We start from the raw sequence: 26,101 nt of genomic DNA, 5'->3' as shown, positions 1-26,101 counted from the left end.
ATATGTAATGCATAATATGTGATATATGACATGTGATTTATGATATATGATAAAGTATATTATATAAAATACTATAATATATAATAATAGACTATCTAATATATATTAAAAACACTATAATTTATAAGATGGAATAGTGGTGAGTCGGAGCTGAGGTGTTTTAGACAACTTTGGGCAGCATTTGTTGGTGTTAGACAGATGACGTCACACACAGCGTAATGAGACAGTGTTCTGCATTCAGACCCAAGGCTGCAGGGGAGGCTCCAGACACACCACCAGAGCGAGCCGCCACCAACGCTGCGAGTTTATCAGGCTTTTCATTTTGAATACATTTTGCGGCCATTTCAGGTTCAGAAACATGTGAATGTCAATTTTTTTGTGACTCCCAAATTAAGACTTTGTTGTAGCTTGGCTTCTGTGGAGGACAAGGCCCGCGGTGGGTTCCTCACTCACTGGTCCCCAGCGCTAACAGTCTTTTGGAGCAAGAGCTCAGAGAGGTACTGAAAGAAGGAAGGACTCATAAAAGGAGTTTGGTGATTTGGGGACACCAACAGCCCTGCGTCTCTTTCAGGGACCACCAGGAGCGGAAGTGTGTGGGACGGAGGAGGATGTAGCTCCCAGGACGACAGCCGGGAGACTCAGTGCCAGACGATGTCGGGGAACCACACAGGTATCATAGTTTGCTGTGATAAAGAACGCAACAAAAAGCAACCTGGGGAGGAAAGAGCTTATTTGGTTTACACTGCCAGTTACAACCTGTCTTACTTATAAAAAAAAAACCATTTAATTTGAAGCTTATGGTTTTAGAGGGTTGGAACCCATCACTGTCATCAGGGAGACACGGCGCTGCACAAGTCTCTGAGAATCCACATCGTGAGATACAACCACGGGGCAGCGGGACACGTTGGGAGCAGTGTGGGGCTTCTGAAAGTTCAAAGCCTATCCCCAACAACACGCCTCCTCCAACAAAGCCACGCCCCCTCCAACAAGGCCACACCTCCTCCAGAAAGGCCACACCTCCTCTAAAAAGGCCACACCTCCTCTAGAAAGGCCACACCTCCTCTAACAAGGCCACACCTCCTCTAACAAGGCCACACCTCCTCTAACAAGGCCACACCTCCTCTAAAAAGGCCACACCTCCTCTAGAAAGGCCACACCTCCTCCAACAAGACCACACCTCCCCCAACAAGGCCACACCTCCCCCAACAAGGCCACACCTCCTCCAGAAAGGCCACACCTCCTCTAAAAAGGCCACACCTCCCCCAACAAGGCCACACCTCCTCCAGAAAGGCCACACCTCCTCTAGAAAGGCCACACCTCCTCCAACAAGACCACACCTCCCCCAACAAGGCCACACCTCCTCCAGAAAGGCCACACCTCCTCTAAAAAGGCCACACCTCCTCTAGAAAGGCCACACCTCCTCTAACAAGGCCACACCTCCTCCAGAAAGGCCACACCTCCTGTAACAAGGCCACACCTCCTCTAGAAAGGCCACACCTCCTCTAACAAGGCCACACCTCCCCCAACAAGGCCACACCTCCTCCAGAAAGGCCACACCTCCTCTAAAAAGGCCACACCTCCTCCAACAAGGCCACACCTCCTCTAGAAAGGCCACACCTCCTCCAACAAAGCCACGCCCCCTCCAACAAGGCCACACCTCCTCTAACAAGGCCACGCCTCCCCCAACAAGGCCACACCTCCCCCAACAAGGCCACACCTCCTCCAGAAAGGCCACACCTCCTCTAACAAGGCCACACCTCCTCTAACAAGGCCACGCCTCCCCCAACAAGGCCCCTGAATCCTCCGCAGACACTATCACAGTGACTCTGGCTGCACTGAGGGAACAGTGTCAGTCAAGCATCGGGACCGGAAGCCGCGGTCCGGAAGTGCGGCCTCCATGTGCGTTGTTACCGGTACCACCATCACCCGTGCAAAGAGGAGCCGCGGGGGGCCGGACCGGAGACGCGTCTCTCCGTGTAGCCCAGGCTGCCCTGGACTCACGCTGTAGCCCAGGCTGGCCTCGAGGAGCTCCGGCCTCCGTGAGCCTCGGGGAGATGGACACGGGGAAGACACTTTCACTGACGCACGACTACACACAACTACACACGACTACACACGACTACACACACTGTCACAAGTGAGGAAGAGGAACAATGGGGAGAATCACTAATTAATAAAGTGAACAATTACGTTACAGGAGGCGGAGCCGAACCGAGAGTCAGCGGTGATGACGTCGAGGGAAACGTCATCGCTCATAGTGTGCGGAGAATTCGGGGTGCACCAACTGTCAGCCCCACCCCTAACGTAACCGCCACTGACGTCACCGCCACTGACGTCACCGCCACTGACGTCACCGCCACTGACGTCACCACCACTCCTGACGTCACCACGGCCACTGACGTCACCGCCACTCCTGGTGTCACCACAGACGTCACCGCCACTCCTGGTGTCACCACAGACGTCACCGCCACTCCTGGTGTCACCACGGCCACTGACGTCACCGCCACTCCTGGTGTCACCACGGCCACTGATGTCACCGCCACTCCTGGTGTCACCACGGCCACTGACGTCACCGCCACTCCTGGTGTCACCACAGACGTCACCGCCACTCCTGGTGTCACCACAGACGTCACCGCCACTCCTGGTGTCACCACGGCCACTGACGTCACCGCCACTCCTGGTGTCACCACGGCCACTGATGTCACCGCCACTCCTGGTGTCACCACGGCCACTGACGTCACCGCCACTCCTGGTGTCACCACCGCCACTGACGTCACCGCCACTCCTGGTGTCACCACGGCCACTGACGTCACCGCCACTCCTGGTGTCACCACGGACGTCACCGCCACTCCTGGTGTCACCACAGACGTCACCGCCACTCCTGGTGTCACCACTGACGTCACCGCCACTCCTGGTGTCACCACGGCCACTGATGTCACCGCCACTCCTGGTGTCACCACGGCCACTGACGTCACCGCCACTCCTGATGTCACCACGGCCACTGACGACACTGCCACTCCTGGTGTCACCACGGCCACTGACGTCACCGCCACTCCTGGTGTCACCACCGCCACTGACGTCACCGCCACTCCTGATGTCACCACGGCCACTGACGTCACCGCCACTCCTGATGTCACCACGGCCACTGACGTAACCGCCACTCCTGGTGTCACCACAGACGTCACCGCCACTCCTGGTGTCACCACAGCCACAGATGTCACCGCCACTCCTGGTGTCACCACCGCCACTGACATCACCGCCACTCCTGATGTCACCACCGCCACTGACGTCACCGCCACTCCTGGTGTCACCACCGCCACAGACGTCACCGCCACTCCTGGTGTCACCACAGCCACAGACGTCACCGCCACTCCTGGTGTCACCACCGCCACTGACGTCACCGCCACTCCTGGTGTCACCACCGCCACTGACGTCACCGCCACTCCTGGTGTCACCACCGCCACAGACGTCACCGCAACTCCTGGTGTCACCACCGCCACTGACGTCACCGCCACTCCTGATGTCACCACGGCCACTGACGTCACCGCAACTCCTGGTGTCACCACGGCCACTGACGTCACCGCCACTCCTGGTGTCACCACGGCCACTGACATCACCGCCACTCCTGGTGTCACCACCGCCACTGACGTCACCGCCACTCCTGGTGTCACCACGGACGTCACCGCCACTCCTGGTGTCACCACGGCCACTGACGTCACCGCCACTCCTGGTGTCACCATAGCCACTGACGTCACTGCCACTCCTGGTGTCACCACCGCCACTGACGTCACCGCCACTCCTGGTGTCACCACGGCCACTGACGTCACCGCCACTCCTGGTGTCACCATAGCCACTGACGTCACTGCCACTCCTGATGTCACCACCGCCACTGACGTCACCGCCACTCCTGGTGTCACCACCGCCACAGACGTCACCGCCACTCCTGGTGTCACCACAGCCACAGACGTCACCGCCACTCCTGGTGTCACCACCGCCACAGACGTCACCGCCACTCCTGATGTCACCACCGCCACTGACGTCACCGCCACTCCTGAGGTCACCACCGCCACTGACGTCACCGCCACTCCTGGTGTCACCATAGCCACTGACGTCACTGCCACTCCTGGTGTCACCACCGCCACTGACGTCACCGCCACTCCTGGTGTCACCACGGCCACTGACGTCACCGCCACTCCTGGTGTCACCATAGCCACTGACGTCACTGCCACTCCTGATGTCACCACCGCCACTGACGTCACCGCCACTCCTGGTGTCACCACCGCCACAGACGTCACCGCCACTCCTGGTGTCACCACAGCCACAGACGTCACCGCCACTCCTGGTGTCACCACCGCCACAGACGTCACCGCCACTCCTGATGTCACCACCGCCACTGACGTCACCGCCACTCCTGAGGTCACCACCGCCACTGACGTCACCGCCACTCCTGGTGTCACCACCGACACTGATATCACCGCCACTCCTGGTGTCACCACCGACACTGACGTAACCGCCACTCCTGGTGTCACCACTGCCACAGACGTCACCGCCACTCCTGATGTCACCACGGCCACTGACGTCACCGCCACTCCTGGTGTCACCACAGCCACAGACGTCACCGCCACTCCTGGTGTCACCACCGCCACTGACATCACCGCCACTCCTGGTGTCACCACCGCCACAGACGTCACCGCCACTCCTGCTGTCACAACAGACGTCACCGCCACTCCTGGTGTCACCACCGCCACTGACGTCACCGCCACTCCTGATGTCACCACCGCCACTGACATCACCGCCACTCCTGATGTCACCACCGCCACTGACGTCACCGCCACTCCTGGTGTCACCACCGCCACAGACGTCACCGCCACTCCTGGTGTCACCACAGTTACAGACGTCACCGCCACTCCTGGTGTCACCACCGCCACTGACATCACCGCCACTCCTGGTGTCACCACAGCCACAGACGTCACCGCCACTCCTGGTGTCACCACGGCCACTGATGTCACCGCCACTCCTGGTGTCACCACCGCCACTGACGTCACCGCCACTCCTGATGTCACCACCGCCACTGACGTCACCGCCACTCCTGATGTCACCACTGCCACAGACGTCACCGCCACTCCTGAGGTCACCACCGCCACTGACGTCACCGCCACTCCTGGTGTCACCACGGCCACTGACGTCACCGCCACTCCTGGTGTCACCACGGCCACTGACGTCACCGCCACTCCTGGTGTCACCACGGCCACTGACGACACCGCCACTCCTGGTGTCACCACGGCCACTGACGTCACCGCCACTCCTGGTGTCACCACGGCCACTGACGACACCGCCACTCCTGGTGTCACCACGGCCACAGATGTCACCGCCACTCCTGGTGTCACCACCGCCACAGACGTCACCGCCACTCCTGGTGTCACCACCGCCACAGACGTCACCGCCACTCCTGGTGTCACCACCGCCACTGATGTCACCGCCACTCCTGATGTCACCACGGACGTCACCGCCACTCCTGGTGTCACCACGGCCACTGACGTCACCGCCACTCCTGATGTCACCACCGCCACTGACGTCACCGTCACTCCTGGTGTCACCACTGCCACTGACATCACCGCCACTCCTGGTGTCACCACCGACACTGATATCACCGCCACTCCTGGTGTCACCACCGACACTGATATCACCGCCACTCCTGGTGTCACCACCGACACTGACGTAACCGCCACTCCTGGTGTCACCACCGCCACAGACGTCACCGCCACTCCTGATGTCACCACGGCCACTGACGTCACCGCCACTCCTGGTGTCACCACTGCCACTGACGTCACCGCAACTCCTGGTGTCACCACCGCCACTGACGTCACCGCCACTCCTGGTGTCACCACAGACGTCACCGCCACTCCTGGTGTCACCACCGCCACTGACGTCACCGCCACTCCTGATGTCACCACGGCCAATGATGTAACCGCCACTCCTGGTGTCACCACTGCCACAGACGTCACCGCCACTCCTGGTGTCACCACAGACGTCACCGCTACTCCTGGTGTCACCACGGCCACAGACGTCACCGCCACTCCTGGTGTCACCACCGCCACTGACGTCACCGCCACTCCTGCTGTCACCACTGCCACAAATGTCACCGCCACTCCTGGTGTCACCACCGCCACAGACGTCACCGCCACTCCTGGTGTCACCACCGCCACAGACGTCACCGCCACTCCTGATGTCACCACAGCCACAGACGTCACCGCCACTCCTGGTGTCACCACCGCCACAGACGTCACCGCCACTCCTGGTGTCACCACCGCCACTGACGTCACTGCCACTCCTGGTGTCACCACCGCCACTGACGTCACCTCCATTCCTGGTGTCACCACCGCCACTGACATCACCGCCACTCCTGGTGTCATCACGGCCACTGACGTCACCGCCACTCCTGATGTCACCACTGCCACTGACATCACCGCCACTCCTGGTGTCACCACCGACACTGATATCACCGCCACTCCTGGTGTCACCACCGACACTGATATCACCGCCACTCCTGGTGTCACCACCGACACTGACGTAACCGCCAGTCCTGGTGTCACCACCGCCACAGACGTCACCGCCACTCCTGATGTCACCACGGCCACTGACGTCACCACCACTCCTGATGTCACCACGGCCACTGACGTCACCGCCACTCCTGGTGTCACCACCGCCACTGACGTCACCGCAACTCCTGGTGTCACCACCGCCACTGACGTCACCGCCACTCCTGGTGTCACCACCGCCACTGACGTCACCGCCACTCCTGGTGTCACCACCGCCACTGACGTCACCGCAACTCCTGGTGTCACCACCGCCACTGACGTCACCGCCACTCCTGGTGTCACCACCGCCACAGACGTCACCGCCACTCCTGATGTCACCACGGTCACTGACGTCACCGCCACTCCTGGTGTCACCACCGCCACTGACGTCACCGCCACTCCTGGTGTCACCACCGCCACTGACGTCACCGCCACTCCTGGTGTCACCACGGACGTCACCGCCACTCCTGGTGTCACCACCGCCACTGACGTCACCGCCACTCCTGCTGTCACCACTGCCACAGACGTCACCGCCACTCCTGGTGTCACCACCGCCACTGACGTCACCGCCACTCCTGGTGTCACCACGGACGTCACCGCCACTCCTGGTGTCACCACCGCCACTGATGTCACCGCCACTCCTGATGTCACCACGGCCACTGACGTCACCGCCACTCCTGGTGTCACCACGGACGTCACCGCCACTCCTGGTGTCACCACCGCCACTGATGTCACCGCCACTCCTGGTGTCACCACGGCCACTGACTTCACCGCCACTCCTGGTGTCACCACCACCCCTGATGTCACCACCACCCCTGACGTCACCACCACTCCTGATGTCACCACCACCCCAGAAGTCACCACCACTCCTGATGTCACCACCACTCCTGACATCACCACCACCCCTGATGTCACCACCACTCCCGATGTCACCACCACCCCCGATGTCACCACCACCCCAGAAGTCACCACCACTCCTGATGTCACCACCACTCCTGATGTAACCACCACTCCTGACGTCACCACCACCCCTGATGTCACCACCACCCCTGACATCACCACCACCCCTGATGTCACCACCACTCCTGACGTCACCACCACCCCTGATGTCACCACCACTTCTGATGTCACCACCACCCCTGATGTCACCACCCCTCCTGACATCACCACCACCCCTGATGTCACCACCACCCCTGATGTCACCACCACTCCTGACATCACCACCACCCCTGATGTCACCACCACCCCTGATGTCACCAGCACTCCTGATGTCACCACCACCCCAGAAGTCACCACCACTCCTGATGTCACCACCACCCCAGAAGTCACCACCACCCCTGATGTCACCACCACCCCTGATGTCACCACCACCCCTGATGTCACCACCACTTCTGATGTCACCACCACTCCTGACATCACCACCACTCCCGATGTCACCACCACCCCAGAAGTCACCACCACTCCTGATGTCACCACCACCCCTGATGTCACCACCACTCCTGATGTCACCACCACCCCTGATGTCACCACCACCCCTGATGTCACCACCACTCCTGATGTCACCACCACTCCTGTTGTCACCACCACTCCTGACATCACCACCACCCCTGATGTCACCACCACTCCTGATGTCACCACCACTCCTGTTGTCACCACCACTCCTGACATCACCACCACCCCTGATGTCACCACCACTCCTGATGTCACCACCACCCCTGATGTCACCACCACCCCTGATGTCACCACCACTCCTGATGTCACCACCACTCCTGTTGTCACCACCACTCCTGACATCACCACCACCCCTGATGTCACCACCACTCCTGATGTCACCACCACTCCTGTTGTCACCACCACTCCTGACATCACCACCACCCCTGATGTCACCACCACCCCTGATGTCACCACCACTCCTGTTGTCACCACCACTCCTGACATCACCACCACCCCTGATGTCACCACCACTCCTGATGTCACCACCACCCCTGATGTCACCACCACCCCTGACGTCACCACCACCCCTGATGTCACCACCACTCCTGATGTCACCACCACCCCTGATGTCACCACCACCCCTGATGTCACCACCACCCCTGATGTCACCACCACTCCTGTTGTCACCACCACTCCTGACGTCACCACCACCCCAGAAGTCACCACCACTCCTGATGTCACCACCACTCCTGATGTCACCACCACTCCTGATGTCACCACCACCCCTGATGTCACCACCACCCCTGATGTCACCACCACTCCTGATGTCACCACCACCCCTGATGTCACCACCACCCCTGATGTCACCACCACTCCTGTTGTCACCACCACTCCTGACATCACCACCACCCCTGATGTCACCACCACCCCTGATGTCACCACCACTCCTGACGTCACCACCACCCCTGATGTCACCACCACCCCTGATGTCACCACCACCCCTGATGTCACCACCACTCCTGTTGTCACCACCACTCCTGACATCACCACCACCCCAGAAGTCACCACCACTCCTGATGTCACCACCACTCCTGATGTAACCACCACCCCTGATGTCACCACCACCCCTGACATCACCACCACCCCTGATGTCACCACCACTCCTGACGTCACCACCACCCCTGATGTCACCACCACCCCTGATGTCACCACCACTCCTGATGTCACCACCACCCCTGATGTCACCACCCCTCCTGACATCACCACCACCCCTGATGTCACCACCACCCCTGATGTCACCACCACTCCTGACATCACCACCACCCCTGATGTCACCACCACCCCTGATGTCACCAGCACTCCTGATGTCACCACCACCCCAGAAGTCACCACCACTCCTGATGTCACCACCACCCCAGAAGTCACCACCACCCCTGATGTCACCACCACCCCTGATGTCACCACCACCCCTGATGTCACCACCACTTCTGATGTCACCACCACTCCTGACATCACCACCACTCCCGATGTCACCACCACCCCAGAAGTCACCACCACTCCTGATGTCACCACCACCCCTGATGTCACCACCACTCCTGATGTCACCACCACCCCTGATGTCACCACCACTCCTGATGTCACCACCACCCCTGATGTCACCACCACCCCTGATGTCACCACCACTCCTGTTGTCACCACCACTCCTGACATCACCACCACCCCTGATGTCACCACCACCCCTGATGTCACCACCACTCCTGATGTCACCACCACCCCTGATGTCACCACCACCCCTGATGTCACCACCACTCCTGTTGTCACCACCACTCCTGACGTCACCACCACCCCAGAAGTCACCACCACTCCTGATGTCACCACCACTCCTGATGTCACCACCACCCCTGATGTCACCACCACCCCTGATGTCACCACCACTCCTGATGTCACCACCACCCCTGATGTCACCACCACTCCTGACATCACCACCACCCCTGATGTCACCACCACCCCTGACATCACCACCACTCCTGTTGTCACCACCACTCCTGACGTCACCACCACCCCAGAAGTCACCACCACTCCTGACGTCACCACCACCCCAGAAGTCACCACCACCCCTGATGTCACCACCACCCCAGAAGTCACCACCACTCCTGATGTCACCACCACCCCTGATGTCACCACCACTCCTGATGTCACCACCACCCCTGATGTCACCACCACTCCTGACATCACCACCACCCCTGATGTCACCACCACTCCTGATGTCACCACCACCCCTGATGTCACCACCACCCCTGATGTCACCACCACTCCTGATGTCACCACCACCCCTGATGTCACCACCACCCCTGACATCACCACCACCCCTGACGTCACCACCACCCCTGATGTCACCACCACCCCTGATGTCACCACCACCCCTGATGTCACCACCACCCCTGATGTCACCACCACTCCTGATGTCACCACCACTCCTGATGTCACCACCACTCCTGTTGTCACCACCACTCCTGATGTTACCACCACTCCTGATGTCACCACCACCCCTGATGTCACCACCACCCCTGACATCACCACCACCCCTGATGTCACCACCACTCCTGATGTCACCACCACCCCTGATGTCACCAGCACTCCTGATGTCACCACCACCCCAGAAGTCACCACCACTCGTGATGTCACCACCACCCCAGAAGTCACCACCACCCCTGATGTCACCACCACTCCTGATGTCACCACCACTCCTGATGTCACCACCACTCCTGATGTCACCACCACTCCTGATGTCACCACCACCCCTGATGTCACCACCACCCCTGACATCACCACCACCCCTGATGTCACCACCACTCCTGATGTCACCACCACCCCTGATGTCACCACCACTCCTGATGTCACCACCACTCCTGATGTCACCACCACTCCTGATGTCACCACCACCCCTGATGTCACCACCACTCCCGATGTCACCACCACCCCAGAAGTCACCACCACTCCTGATGTCACCACCACTCCTGATGTAACCACCACCCCTGATGTCACCACCACTCCTGACATCACCACCACCCCTTATGTCACCACCACCCCTGACATCACCACCACCCCTGATGTCACCACCACTCCTGACATCACCACCACTCCTGATTTCACCACCACTCCTGATGTTATCACCACTCCTGATGTCACCACCACCCCTGATGTCACCACCACTCCTGACATCACCACCACTCCTGATTTCACCACCACTCCTGATGTTATCACCACTCCTGATGTAACCACCACCCCTGATGTCACCACCACTCCTGACATCACCACCACCCCTGATGTCACCACCACCCCTGACATCACCACCACCCCTGATGTCACCACCACTCCTGATGTCACCACCACCCCTGATGTCACCACCACCCCTGACATCACCACCACCCCTGATGTCACCACCACCCCTGATGTCACCACCACTCCTGACATCACCACCACTCCTGATGTCACCACCACCCCTGATGTCACCACCACTCGTGATGTCACCACCACTCCTGATGTCACCACCACTCCTGTCGTTACCACCACTCCTGTTGTCACCACCACCCCTGACGTCACCACCACTCCCGATGTCACCACCACCCCAGAAGTCACCACCACTCCTGATGTCACCACCACTCCTGATGTCACCACCACTCCTGTCGTTACCACCACTCCTGTTGTCACCACCACCCCAGAAGTCACCACCACTCCTGATGTCACCACCACTCCTGATGTAACCACCACCCCAGAAGTCACCACCACTCCTGATGTCACCACCACCCCTGATGTCACCACCACTCCTGACATCACCACCACCCCTGATGTCACCACCACCCCTGACATCACCACCACCCCTGATGTCACCACCACTCCTGATGTCACCACCACCCCTGATGTCACCACCACTCCTGACATCACCACCACCCCTGATGTCACCACCACTCCTGATGTCACCACCACCCCTGATGTCACCACCACCCCTGACATCACCACCACCCCTGATGTCACCACCACCCCTGATGTCACCACCACTCCTGACATCACCACCACTCCTGATTTCACCACCACTCCTGATGTCACCACCACCCCTGATGTCACCACCACTCCTGATGTCACCACCACTCCTGATGTCACCACCACTCCTGATGTCACCACCACCCCTGATGTCACCACCACCCCTGACATCACCACCACCCCTGATGTCACCACCACTCCTGATGTCACCACCACCCCTGATGTCACCACCACTCCTGACATCACCACCACTCCTGATTTCACCACCACTCCTGATGTCACCACCACTCCTGTTGTCACCACCACTCCTGTCGTTACCACCACCCCTGTCACCACCACTCCTGTCGTTACCACCACTCCTGTTGTCACCACCACTTTAGGACCCACCACTACTGCAGGTAAGTTTTTTTCTCTAGTTTTTATGTAGGTTTTCTTATCAACTGTGTTTTTTATGATTTTCTTTATATATTTAACTTTCTCTCTCTCTTTAAGCTGCCATCCTCTTGCTAATTTTCTTTTTCACTTCGTCTTTCTTTTGAGTCTCATTTTTCTGTGTTTCATAAATTGTTACTCTCATATCTCATATTTCTTTTTTCATCTCATTTTTGTTTTTCCCCCGTCGTCCTTTGCCCTGTTGTTTCTGGTTTAACCTACAAATGTGTCAATGCATCTTTTTTTGTTTGTTGTTTTCTTCATAGATGAGGCGTTTTTTCCATGTCCTTTCGTACACTGTGGTGGTTTTTCCTCTTTATAATGTCTCCTACAGCACTTGTTCCATTGTTTATTTTCACACAGACAGACACACACACTCTCTTTCTCACTCACACACACCCACTCACATACATACATATAGTTACACTAAAGACACTCATATACACACTGACACATACCTACACACTCACATACACCTCTACACACTCATACACACACACACACACACACACACACACACACACACAGACACACACACACACACTCATACACACACACACACACACTCATACACACACACACACACACACACACACACACTGAAAACTCCCCACAGTATCATGTTTTTCTTGTCTTTCTCGTGTCTCTCTTTTTTTAATGCTATTATTTCATTAATTTTTTTATTTGTGGTTTTTTCACTCTTTGGTCTTGTCATTGCCACCTTGGTGTGGATGGCTGTTCCAGAAGCTTGTGGCTCCTGTTTTCCACCTCCATCTGTCTTTTATTTATGAAAAGTTTTGCTCAAGTCTGTGCTGCCTGAACTGTTGGTTAACGCAGGTGAAGAGTCAGACTCCGCCCCTTCCCCGCTGCGCATGCGCAGTCCTCCTCTGGTTCCCCCCAGCACTTGCTCTTTCACCTCGCAGTAAATGTGGTATTACGTGTTATATATTATATTTTGTTATATTTTATATTTGTTATATATTTGTTATATATTTGTTATATATTTGTTATATATTATATTATTACGTGTTATATATTATATTTTGTATGAAGCATGCCTTTCATAATGTAAGGGATTCTCCATAGTCTCCCTCAAAATTGAGAAAGAGGGAAGGAGGGAAAGAAAAGAAAAAAAGAAAGACGGCGGGGGGGGATAAAAAACAACGAAGGAGAGAGGGCGGGTCACCGCGTCTGAAACGCGTCACATTGTGACGTTCTCTGGAAGTGCGTGTGCCAGAGCTCGCTGTCCTTTGCAGTGAATTGCTTGAACGGAGGGCGCTGGACCGGTGAGCGATGCGAATGCCCCAATGGCTTCGCGGGGGATCGCTGTGAGACGAGCGTCCCCGTGGTCAACTGCATGAATGGAGGCAAGTGGGATGGGGTCAAATGTCAGTGCACCAGCCTCTTCTACGGGCCGACGTGCGAGGAAGTGGTGGAGAGCTTAGAGATAGGTAAGAGACTACACGGTGTGGGCGGGGCTCTCCCTCCTCAGCGTGGGCGGGGCTCACTCCCCAGCGTGGGCGGGGCTCTCCCTCCTCAGCGTGGGCGGGGCTCTCCCCAGTGTGGGCGGGGTTCTCCCTCCTCAGTGTGGGCGGGGCTCACTCCCCAGCGTGGGCGGGGCTCTCCCTCCTCAGCGTGGGCGGGGCTCACTCCCCAGCGTGGGCGGGGCTCTCCCTCCTCAGTGTGGGCGGGGCTCTCCCTCCTCTGTGTGGGCGGGGCTCACTCCCCAGCGTGGGCGGGGCTCTCCCTCCTCAGTGTGGGCGGGGCTCTCCCTCCCCGGTGTGGGCGGGGCTCTCCCCAGTGTGGGCGGGGCTCTCCCTCCTCAGTGTGGGCGGGGCTCTCCCTCCTCAGCGTGGGCGGGGCTCTCCCTCCTCAGTGTGGGCGGGGCTCTCCCCAGTGTGGGCGGGGTTCTCCCTCCTCAGCGTGGGCGGGGCTCACTCCCCAGCGTGGGCGGGGCTCTCCCTCCTCAGTGTGGGCGGGGCTCTCCCTCCTCTGTGTGGGCGGGGCTCACTCCCCAGCGTGGGCGGGGCTCTCCCTCCTCAGTGTGGGCGGGGCTCACTCCCCAGCGTGGGCGGGGCTCTCCCTCCTCAGTGTGGGCGGGGCTCACTCCCCAGCGTGGGCGGGGCTCTCCCTCCTCAGTGTGGGCGGGGCTTTCCCCAGCGTGGGCGGGGCTCTTGACCCAGTGTGGGAGGTGCTATCCCTCCTCAGTGTGGGCGTGGCTCTCCTCAGTGTGGGCGGGGCTGACTCTCCCCAATACCAAGCCTAAGAAGTCCCCAGCAGACACCGGTCCTTGCCCTACTTCTTTATGACCCATTTTTAAAAAAGATTTCTTTGTGTGCGTGTATGTGCACGCGTGTGCAAGTGCCAAAGCTGTGGGCCCCCACAGAGGCCAGAAGAAAGTGCTGGATCACCTGGAACTTGAGTTATAGGTGTTTGTGAGCTGCCTGACACAGGTGCTGGGAGCTGAACTCCGGTCCCCTACCAAAGCAACACACACTGTTAATCACGGACCACTGACCAGTCACCCGGTCTTAAGTTTACCTAGTGGTAAAGACTTAAAAATACTTTTTTAAATAAACAAACAACAACAAACAAACGAACGAAACCCAGAAGCGAGCAAGATGCTCTTGTCACCAAGCCTGACAGCAAGAGAGTTCAATCCCTGAAACCCACATGGCGGAAGGAGAGAACTGGTTCCCACCAGCTGTCCTCTGGTCGCCACACACATGCCACTGCATGCATGAGCGCACACAGGCCCCTCTACATACAAACAAAAAATTAAACAAGAATAAACAGGAATCAAGGGCTGGAGAGACGGCTCAGCTGGTAAAATGCTTGCCACAGGAGTCCGATGATCGCCTGCACCCAAGTAAAACGCTGGGTGTGGCAGTGCATACCCATAATTCCAGTGTGAGTCTGGGTGTGTGTGCACAGAGAACAGTGGGTTCCTGCAGCTTGCTCGTCAGCCGGCCTCCCCAGACCGATGAGCTCCAGGTTCCACGAGAGACCCTGTCTCAAAAAAAGAAAAAAGATGGAAAGTGTTTAAGGAAGACACTGCACGTTGACCTCTGACCTCCATGTGCGGCTTTATGAGCACACTCCCACATGCACACACACAGAGACAGACAGACAGACAGACAGACAGACAGACAGAGAATGGGAATCTGTTTTTACCATGCTGAAACAACGGTAGCTGTTCTGCAGAAACCCTACTTCAAATTTCGAATGCGAGTCTTCCCCTGGGCTGGTGCAGTGTGGAGCCATGCTATCTGGAAATGCTGAGGTGTAGATCGCACAGTCAGACACATGGACACACACGAGCGATCAGACTGGGTGTGGGGGCACACACCTTCAATCCCAGGGTTTAGCAGATGCAGAGGCAGAAGGATCTCTATGAGCTCTAGGCTAGCCTGGTCTACATAGTGAGGTCCAGACCAGCCGAGGATACACAGAAAGATAGTTGTCTCAAACAAAAAGAAACAATCAAGCAGGTTGCGCTGCTGAACAAGAGTGTGCTGCGGCTTACAGGAGCAGGTGTGTGTGGGTGTGTGTGTGTGTGTGTGGGTGTGTGTGTGTGTGTGCGTGCAGGTGCGTACGTGCGTGTGTGTGTGTGTGTGTGTGTACGTGCAGGTGCGTGCGTGTGTGTGTGTGTGTGTGTGTGTGTGTGCGTGCAGGTGCATGTGTGTGTGTGTGCGTGCAGGTGCGTGTGTGTGTGTGTGCGTGCAGGTGCGTGCGTGCGTGTGTGTGTGTGTGTGTGTACGTGCAGGTGCATGTGTGTGTGTGCGTGCAGGTGCGTGTGTGTGTGTGTGTATGTGCAGGTGCATGTGTGTGTGTGTGTGTGTACGTGCAGGTGTGTGTGTACGTGCAGGTGCGTGTGTGTAGACATGCTTTGTGCATCCTAAGCAAACATTCTACCACTCACTAAACTACACCCCCAGATTAATTAATGCCCAGGTTAAGAACATTTTTTAAATATTCATTTATTCATTTATTTTATGTGTATGAGTGAGTACTGTGTCTTCAGACACACCAGAAGAGGGCATCAGATCACATTACAGATGATTGTGAGCCACCATGTGGTTGCTGGGAATTGAACTCAGGACCTCTGGAAGAGCAGTTAATGCTCTTAACCACTGAGCCATCTCTCCAGCCCAGGTTAAGAACATTTGTAATTTATGAAACATTCCATCGGCAGTGGACTTGTCAGGATATAACTCTACCATAGTGGGGGCTGGTGGGGGGGGGAACCTCTAGATCCAATAAGTTGCCATCCATAAGCCCCAAGGAGTATACTATGGCCCGCTTCCTCCAGGGGACAATATGTTGGAGGAGGCCCTGTGTCACTCACTCCCTGTACCCAGGGTGGGCCTTCAGGGACTGAGGATGTCACTGGTAAGGGTCCATCTCAGTGGTCAACGCTCCTGTCTGTCCCACTTAGAACAGACATTCTCTGCATCCGTGGAATCGAGCGTGACAGTAACCAGTCAAAACTATACCAACAAACTACAGGACAAAAGCTCCAAAGAATTCAGTGACTTCAATAAGACATTCACAGAGCAGGTAATCCTGAGAGAACTTCCCCCCAAGGGCCCTTCAGCTCTCCACCCCGCTCCACCCCTACCCCCATTCCCACCCTCAATCCCTGGGAGGAGTCTGGAGGGGTTAAGATGGCAGCTGGATATGTTAGATGAATATTCTTCTCAGCTTCCCCAGGTCCTCAGAGCTAGCCAGGACAGGTGAGGGATGGGAAACAGGGTTTGCCTGAGAGCTGCAAAAGGGTAGCAAGACAGACCTGGTCTCTTGACAAGAGAACTTTCTATTCGGTCTCTGTCACTGACGGGTGGGATGAGGATTGGGAGAGCTGATATCCAAAGAAAATCCCCGAGGTGGGACCTCTGGATGACGTGTCGCCTCACCTTGCAGATGGCGTTGATTTATGCTGGTATCCCCGAGTATGAAGGAGTTATCATCAAAAATCTGAGGTGAGTACCTGGAAGAAAGAGGGCCCTTTGCACAGGAGCAAGGATCATGATTACAGAGGCCATTTGGGGGGCTGCCTGCATCACCCCACAGTGGGTTCTGTGCAGGGACACCAGTGGCTGTAGCTTGAAGAACAGTAACATTTTCTGAGCTCACAGCTCTGGAAGTCCCTGGAAGTCTAAGATCAAGTACAGTGCCTTTTGCCTGAGTCCTTGTGTGATTTTTTTTTCCCAGTGTGCATATGCTAGCTATCTCTTTGTCTAACCAAATGTGTGTGCGCACGTGTGCGTGTGTGTGCGTGTGTGTTATGTAGGTACACGTGCACACACGTGGATACATGTGGAAGCTGGATGCCCACAATGGGCGCCTTCCTCTCTTCTTCCTATTGTTAGTGACTGGGGCTCTCACTTAGTCAGGGGTTCATCCGTTTGGCTAGGCTTACTGGCCAAGGAGATCAAGGATCTCCAAGTCTTCAAGATCACCAGTCTCTGCTCCCCCTGGTGCCGGGGTTACAGATGCCATGCCATCCAGCTTTTACCTGAGCACCTGAATCCAGTGCCTCATCTTAATACAACAGAGACTTCATTAGCTAGCTCAGCTATCTCTCCAGAGCTCCCCAAGACATATATACATACATGTCTGTCTGTCTGTCTGTCTGTCTGTCTGTCTGTCTGTCTGTCTGTGTTTCTCTGTGTGTGCTTCTGTCTCTTTCTATCTCCCCTCATCCCTGTCATCCTCTTCATCTCTCTGTCTTTCCTGATTAAAAACCTTGCTCTGGACTCTAGGCTAGCTTGAACTCACTACATAGCCCAGGTTAGCCTCGAGTTCTCAATCCTCTTGGCTGGAATCCTTGCCTGGACTGTAGAAGAGGCAGTTCCTGTTCAGGGAAGGGATGGGAAGGATGAGCAGCAGGGATGGCCATAGGAGGGTGCTCAAGTGTACCACCCCTCTCTCCCCAGCAAAGGCAGCATCGTGGTGGATTATGACGTCATCCTGAAGGCCCAGTATACACCAGGATTCGAAAACACGTTAGAAAACATTGTCAGTGACCTGGAGGTGAAAATCAAGAACGCGACAAACCTTCAAGTACAAGATGCTAACAACAACTGTTCAGGTAAAGTGTCCTGGAGGGAGAGCAACCCATTAATGTCTCCACCTGAGAGAGACAGGTGAGGTGTCATGAAAGAAGGCAGGTGGAGATTGTGGGACACTGGGATCTGTGTCCAGAGCTGGGTCTTGTCGGTCCTGTCTCGATCCAAGAAAGCCTTGGATGGGAGGGCACCGAGCAGCCTAGGATGGAGAATTCCTGCAGACTGTCAATACCAAGGGGACTGAGGCAGGTGGGGCTGCTGGATGCTGAGGCATCACATGGTTACTACGTAATACCATGAGGAGTGTGGGGGTTGTGGCAGAGGAGGTGAGGGCCGAAGAGGAACCAAGGGATCCTGAGTGTGACCGTCTGGAGTAGGAGCCCGGCGTCCCCTCCTGAGTTCTCTACGTCCACACCTACCAGTTAAAAAGTGTTGTGGTCAAGCTTGGCAGAGACCACTCAAAAGAGGAAGGATTTCGTTGGCTCCTGGTTTGTGAGATACAGTCTCCCCTGGATGGGAAGACATGGCCTCGGGCAGCCCTGTGGTAGCCGAAGCCTGCTGTCTGCCATTCCTTAGGGAGCTCTGATTTCGGCTTCTGCCGTGGCTGTCTTTGAACTCAGCCCTTGGGGAGGCAGAAGCAGGCGGGTCTTTGTGAATTCGAGACCAACCTGGTCACATATTGAGTTCCAGGACAGCCAGGGCTACATGCCCAGTGAAATCCTGTCTTAAATAAATAAATGGATAAATAAATAAATAAACAAAATTCTCAAAGCAGAGGGCGCAGATGAAAGCGACATGGTCTCCTACATTGAACTAGGGAAGCCCCATGACCTCTCCCAAAGGTTCCACAACCTACCCAAACAGCAGCAGCATCTGGAAACCAAGTGTCCAAACACACAAGCTTGCAGAGAACAGCTCACTGCACTATCTTGGTCCTTCCCCCCACCCGTACACATCGGAGGTGCCAAAGGAGCCTCTGTGATAAAGGGCTTCATGTGTCTCATTCACAGCTCTACTGTGTTTCAACTCAACTGCCACCCGGGTGCAAAGCAGTGCCACAGTCAGTGTCAATCCTGAGGGTATGTATAATATGACAGGACTTGTTCTGGGAAAGGCTGGAGGGGCAGAGAGGTGGGGCAGGGAGGAGCAGGGCAGAAGGCAGGGAGGAGCCAGGAAGGGAAGAGCTGGGTAGGGAGAAACCTGCCAGGGAGGAGCCAGGCCTGGCCTCCTGGTTCTTAGCTGTTCTTCCATGCCGCCCCCCCTCAGAGATGTGCAAGAAGGAGGCTGGAGAGGACTTTGCACAGTTTGTCACACTGGGGCTCAAGAACAATAAGTGGTACTGTATCACGCCTTGCTCGTCCGGCTACAGTACCTCCAAGAACTGCAGCTACGGCAAATGCCAGCTGCAGCGAAGTGGAGCCCGGTGCCTGTGAGTACCTGCTTCGCCCATGTGGTTGTCAAGGTCATGAGATTCTATCCCTACAGCCCCTGAAAGTACACAGTTGTGAAAGAGTCAGGTTGGGTGGGGCCCAGTCCAGAGTGACTAAAGTGGATCAGGAACTGTCCGACCTGATAGGAAAAAAACCCTCCAGGACAGAGTAAGTGATGTTCCAGCGTCAGGAGGCTCCCAGGCTAACCGAGAATACAGGGCCTCCTTCTCAGAGGATGAGGACAGGTGGGAAAGGTGCTTGCCACCAAGCCCCAGTTAATCCCTCGATCCACACGGTAGAAGGTAGAAGGAGAGAATCAACATTTGCAAGTTCTCTAACCTCCAGAACACACACACACACACACACACACACACACAGAGAGAGAGAGAGAGAGAGATATTTTTTTCAGAATTATAAATTTATTTTTATAATGAGTACACTGTAACTATATTCAGACACACCAGAAGAGGGCATCGGATCCCATTACAGATGGTTGTGAGCCACCACGTGGTTGCTGGGAATTGAACTCAGGACCTCTGGAAGAGCAAGTCAGTGCTCTTAACCACTGAGCCATCTCTCCAGTCTCAATTTCATATTTTTTTTTAAATGGCCCCTGCTACAGAAATAGGTAAAGTAAGCTACGTGTCTTCATGGGGACAGGAAAGCTGCGTAGCCCGATCACAGACACGGGACATAGGAAAGTCAAGAAAGGCATTGCCAGCTGAACACTGAGTTAGTGATGCCTGTCTGTGGTGCCAGCGCTTGGGAGGTAGAGACTCCAGAAGATCATGAGTTCAAGGTCAGTCTGAGCTATCCAGAGAGGCTCTGTCTCCAAAACATCGAGGGCTAGGAAGATGGCTCAGTTAATAAAAACGCTTGCCACGCAAACACGAGAGCCTGAGTTCAGATCCCTGGCACCCAGGTAAAAAAGTCAGGCATGGGCTAGAGACATATGTCAGAAGTTAGAGAACCCTCCCGGTGGCTCACAACCACCTGTAACTCCAGTTCCTAACTCCTGTTATGCCCTCTTCTGGTTGCTACGGGTACTGCATGCACATGGTACATACGTGTCTATGCGGACAACTTTCATATACATAAAAACTAAATTTATTTCAAAAATTAAAAGTAATTTTAAAAACCTGTCTCAGCTTTGGCGACACGCGGATCCCTGGGGCTGGCTGGCCAGCTCGCCTGGTCTATTTCTCAAGCTCCAAACCAGTGCATTAATTACTTCTGCAGCTGCGATAAAACGCCATGACCAAAGCAACTCATGGGAGAGCGTTTATTTAGCTTTGTGGTTCCATGGAGGGGGTCTCATAAGGACATGGAAGGCATGGCCGCAGGTAACCGGGACAGGAGCTAGCCAATCACATTTCATCACACCGGAAGCTGAGGGAGCAAACCGGAAATGGCGAGAGGCTGTCAGGCTCTAAGCTCTGAACGCTGACTTTGAGACGCACCACTTCTAGCCAGGCTCTCCACACCTTAAAGGTCCCCATAACCTCCCTGAACATCATCACCAAGTGGGGGTCAAACATCCAAATACTGTGGGGGACATTTTTCACTCAAACCATTACAACTGCGTAGAGACTTATCTAAGAACACCAGGAGGGCAGTGCCTGAGGAATAACACCTGAGGTTGGCCTCTGTCTACACAGGCACACACACACACGCACACACGCACGTGCGTGTGCACATACGCACACAGACACACGCGCGCGCACACACATGCACAGACACACGCACACACACGCGCGCACACGCACGCACACACACATGCACGCACACGCACACGCACACAGACACACGCGCGCGCACACACACGCGCGCGCACACACATACACAGACACACGCACACACACGCGCGCACACGCACGCACACACACATGCACGCGCGTGCACACACACACACATGCACGCGCGTGCACACACACACACACACACACACACACACGCAAATCAGGGCTAGCAGAAGGAGCAATTCACAGCCCGGAATTGCTATCCCACAGTAACCCGGGTGGAATGGCTTCTTGCAGCTGAGGCTCCCAAGCTGATTCAGGGAAGAAATGGACACAGAGATTGCAGCTTGGACAAGAAGAGCTTTGGGGGGTGGGGGGGAGCCAAGCTCTGGATCAGAAACGGAGGTGAGGGTGTTCGCAAATAGGACTGAAAATGAAAACATTGGGTGAGCAGGTAGACGGGCCAGCTTGGGGTGTAGATGAAGGAAACAGGGTTAGAACAACTGCCTTGGGTCCCGGACTACTGTTGGGGGCGAAGGCCTGTAACTGGGCTCCTGACAGGACCTGCCTAAAGAGACTGCACGTGGACCTGTCACCCGCCCATCTCCTCAGAACTCCAATCAAACTCGCACCTCATTAAGTGTCCGTGAGGCCGGAGCAATGACTGACTTCTCTCTCCTCTGCCCCGTCTCTTACTGCAGCTGCCTGTCCACGGATACTCACTGGTACAGCGGGGAAAACTGCGACCGGGGCATCCAGAAAAGCCTGGTGTATGGGCTCGGGGGAGCCGGGGTGGCAGTGCTGTTGGTGGTCCTTGTGATCCTCCTTGTGTTCTCCGTCCACTTCAGAAAAGAGGCACAAAGGTAAGGCGCATGCGCACTCTTCCTTTCTACGCTCTCCCCCTCGGCCATCTCCACCCTCGAGGTGGACGGCGGGCTTCTGGGAGCAGATGCGTAGCTCACCTTGGGCCCTTGTCTCTCGTCTCTGATCATAACGGTGTCGTGGCGCTTTCTCCCCACAGGCAAAGGTCCAGAGTGTCCGAGATGTACAAGTGGGGTGAAGAGGAAGGCAGAGCCTCTCCAGGAGCCTTCCACAACGTTGGCTTTGACCACAACGAAGGTATATCGGCCATCTCTGTGGAGCTCACACTCAGAATAAGAGGAAGGGTGGGAGACAGGAGACCCGGGAAAGGTCCTGGGATCATTTTCCATCTCTGAACACTTAGTGCCACATCCAAAGGCTTACCTGGAACCTGGGTCAGATACAACATGGGGATTGTACAGAAACACCCTAGGGGAGGCACAGAGCTAACTAGTGGTGTAGGCTTCTCTAGAGCATAAAGCTATGTCTGTAGAGACATAGACGAGGGCCCAGGAGTGAGCTTCCTCGTCAAGAAGTGACTTACATCTCAGAAAGGAGGTTATGTATTGTTAAATGCAAGCGGTTATATATACAAGCATTATAATTTCTAAAAACAGGGCTGAGGGGCTGTGTCCGTGGGCAGAGTGCTGGCTGAGCATGCGCGGACTGCGTGGGTCTGCGTCAGTGGGCAGAGTGCTGGCTGAGCATGCGCGGACTGCGTGGGTCTGCGTCAGTGGGTAGAGTGCTGGCTGAGCATGCGCGGACTACGTGGCGTTTGACCTCCAGTGCCACATAAATCAGATGTGGTGGTGCACCTGCGTAATCCCAGCAGACAGGACAACCAGGAGTCAAAGTCGTGCTTGGCTACATAGTCAGTTTGAGGCCAGCCTGGGGTGCAAGAGACCCTGTCTCCAAAAGAAGAAAAAAAAAGACTGGCCTGGTAGTGGATGCCTTCCCTTCCTTCCAGCACTCTGGAGGCTGGAGGAAGTGGCCTCCTAATATTCAAGCCCAGTGTGTCTCTGTACTTTCTGAGACCCAGCTTCTCTGTGTAACTCACAGTGGCCGCACCTGATTTACGCCGTCTGTCACATTCCCATTGGTTTTTGTTTCATGGTTGTGGGGTGAGCCCCCTCCCCATCAGTGGGGCTTGAAGGAATGATGAGCGTCTGTCTTCCTAAACACCTGTCTCCTTGTGCTCCTTCCTCCCTCAGAACGAGAAAACTACATCCCCTTGGACTCCGTATACAGCAACTTCCAGCCTTCTCTAACTCATATAAACCCTGAAAGAAAGGTAAGAATGACCTGGAAGAGCCACCCATCCTGTACCCTGAGCCCCCCACTGCTCCTTCTACCTGATAGACTCCTCCGGCAAAGAAGGCTCTTGCCTGTTGGTCCAGGCAGTGGTCTCTAGAGCGTACTTCAGTAAAAACAGGGTCTTACTGCATAGCCCAAGCTGGCATCAAATTTGTGCTCCTCCTGCCGCAGCTTCTTGAGTGCTGAGTTATGGGTATATGTTACCAAGTCATTATAACGTTTAAGGCATATTTTACTGCTGGCATGGGCTCAGTTGGTAGAGTATCTGCCTAGCATGCACGAAACCCCCATCTCCATCCCGCCCTTTTATAAGTTGCTAGTACAGCCTTGCCACTCCAGTACTGGTGAGCTAGAAGCAAGAGGATCAGAAATTCATGGTCTTCTTTCACTATGATATGAGTTTAAGGCTAGCCTGGGCTACATGAGACTCTGTCTCCAAACATTTTATTTCAAATATGTGGACTATTTGAGGACTGGAGAAGCCTTGGGATAAAGATGAGATCAACCCACCTGGCCAAGAAGAGAGAATGCAACTTGTCTGTACTAGACTCTAAAAAACAAAGATTCCAGGGCAGGCAAGACAGCTTGGTGGGTAAAGATGATTGCCAACAGGCCTGATGACTTGAGTTAATTCCCAGGACCCTCACGGTACAAAGAGGAAACTGGTTCCCATTTGTTGTTCTCAGACCTCCATATGTGCACACACGTACACACACGCACATGAAATCAAATGTAGATCCAACATGATAATACACATCTTTAATTCCAGCACTCAGGAGGCAGAGGCAGGTGGATCTCTGTGAGTCCAAGGCCAGCCTGGTCTACAGAGTAAGCTCCAAGCTATCCAGGGATATATAGTGAGACCCTGTCTCAAAAGAAAAACAGAAAGGAAGGAAGGAAGGGAGGGAGGGAGGGAGGGAGGGAAGGTAACTTTTTAAAAGTTCCAGCTGAGTTTCTATAAACTCAAGTCTTACATGCTTCCCAAACTAGATTTCTCCTTTGTTCAGCCCTTATCTATTTCCGTTTCTCTTTTCAGATCCAGATTCAGAGGCCCCAAGTAGTCATGACATCGTTGTAAACACTAACAAAAAAGCGGTTTTGCATGGATCCGTGGAGCTGAGGACCGAGGAGAAGCACGTTTGGCCGAGCATGGTGGAACACACCCGACGCTGAGAATTGCCCGTGGAGACTTACTGGGGAATAGACCCTGCAGTTAGCAAGAATAGATGCCAGAGAGATGATGCTGGAAGCTCAGACAGTATGGAAACTGCAGTGGCTATGTTATGATGGCAGGCGATACCTCCCGGAACCCCATCCCCAGAGATGGTCTCCTAACCCGGGACCATATTCAGCACCAAGGGCAGCGCCCCACCCGCGGCCATTGATGATTGTTGTAACATTGGATTGCATTTTACCGTCCGCAAAGCATGCTTCTAAGAAAGATTACCTCCCATCTCCACGACAAGCACTGTTTTTAACACACACTATCTGTCTTTACAAGGTCATGCTTAGTTTTAAGTTTCTTTTTGAGACTGGGTTTGATTAAAGCTTTTATTTTGTTGCATCCTAGTTTTCCTTATGTAAATACAGTTATATGTTTATTTTTTAAGACTTAGTTTGTTTTTAATTATGCATATGTGTGTGTATGTGTGCATGTGCACATGAGTGCAATTGCCCGTGATGGCCAGAAGAGGGCATCGGAGCCTCTGGACTGGAGTAACAGGCTATTATTGTGAGTCTTTTTTTTCCTAGTACTGGGAAGTGAACTCAAATTCCTCTGTAAGAGCAGTCACACTCTTGATAATCTCTCCAACCCCCGTTCCCATATATGCTTATAATAACTAAAAGTAACCAAAGCAAATTGATTACAAATTTCACAGATTCTAGAACTTTCTCTAGTTGCCACACTACACAGGTCTCTGGACCGCATGTACTAGGCTCTCTGTCCTCCTCTTCCCTCCAGGATGTAAATTAACCTTCAACACTATGAGAGGGAGCGTCTTCACCCAAGAAAAGACCCACCCCCAACCTTCTCCAGCATCACACGCTGATCTCTGGGGAATGACATGAGGTAGGACCACACCTACTCACACACCTGAGGCAGGAAGAGGATTGCGTTCTCTGTGTTTTGGAGAGATGGCCCAGTGGATAAGAACGCTTTTTGGGCAAGCATGAAGGCTTGTGTTGAAATCCCCCAGAAG

At 55.1% G+C, this 26,101-nt stretch overlaps 1 protein-coding gene across 1 annotated transcript in view; it reads left to right on the top strand.

Annotated features, from left to right (window-relative positions):
- The window catches only part of LOC143438242 (uncharacterized), a 35,189-nt gene extending 9,725 nt beyond the window's left edge, over positions 1-25,464 (top strand). Inside the window, exons 2-14 of the mRNA XM_076923939.1 lie at positions 572-670; positions 2,198-8,124; positions 10,885-11,178; positions 13,723-13,936; positions 16,924-17,045; positions 17,409-17,467; positions 18,425-18,579; positions 19,567-19,635; positions 19,823-19,985; positions 22,427-22,588; positions 22,747-22,844; positions 23,798-23,877; positions 24,937-25,464. Of these exons, the coding sequence (XP_076780054.1) occupies positions 572-670; positions 2,198-8,124; positions 10,885-11,178; positions 13,723-13,936; positions 16,924-17,045; positions 17,409-17,467; positions 18,425-18,579; positions 19,567-19,635; positions 19,823-19,985; positions 22,427-22,588; positions 22,747-22,844; positions 23,798-23,877; positions 24,937-24,978 (7,484 nt within the window). The 3' untranslated portion in view covers positions 24,979-25,464. The remainder of the gene's footprint in view (positions 1-571; positions 671-2,197; positions 8,125-10,884; positions 11,179-13,722; positions 13,937-16,923; positions 17,046-17,408; positions 17,468-18,424; positions 18,580-19,566; positions 19,636-19,822; positions 19,986-22,426; positions 22,589-22,746; positions 22,845-23,797; positions 23,878-24,936) is intronic.
- The last annotated feature ends 637 nt before the right edge of the window (positions 25,465-26,101 follow it).

The sequence above is a fragment of the Arvicanthis niloticus genome, chromosome 24 (genome assembly GCF_011762505.2).
Source record: "Arvicanthis niloticus isolate mArvNil1 chromosome 24, mArvNil1.pat.X, whole genome shotgun sequence".
Lineage (NCBI taxonomy): Eukaryota > Metazoa > Chordata > Mammalia > Rodentia > Muridae > Arvicanthis > Arvicanthis niloticus.
The sequence above is the reverse complement of the archived record's forward strand: the minus strand, read 5'-3'. Positions and strand labels throughout refer to the sequence as shown.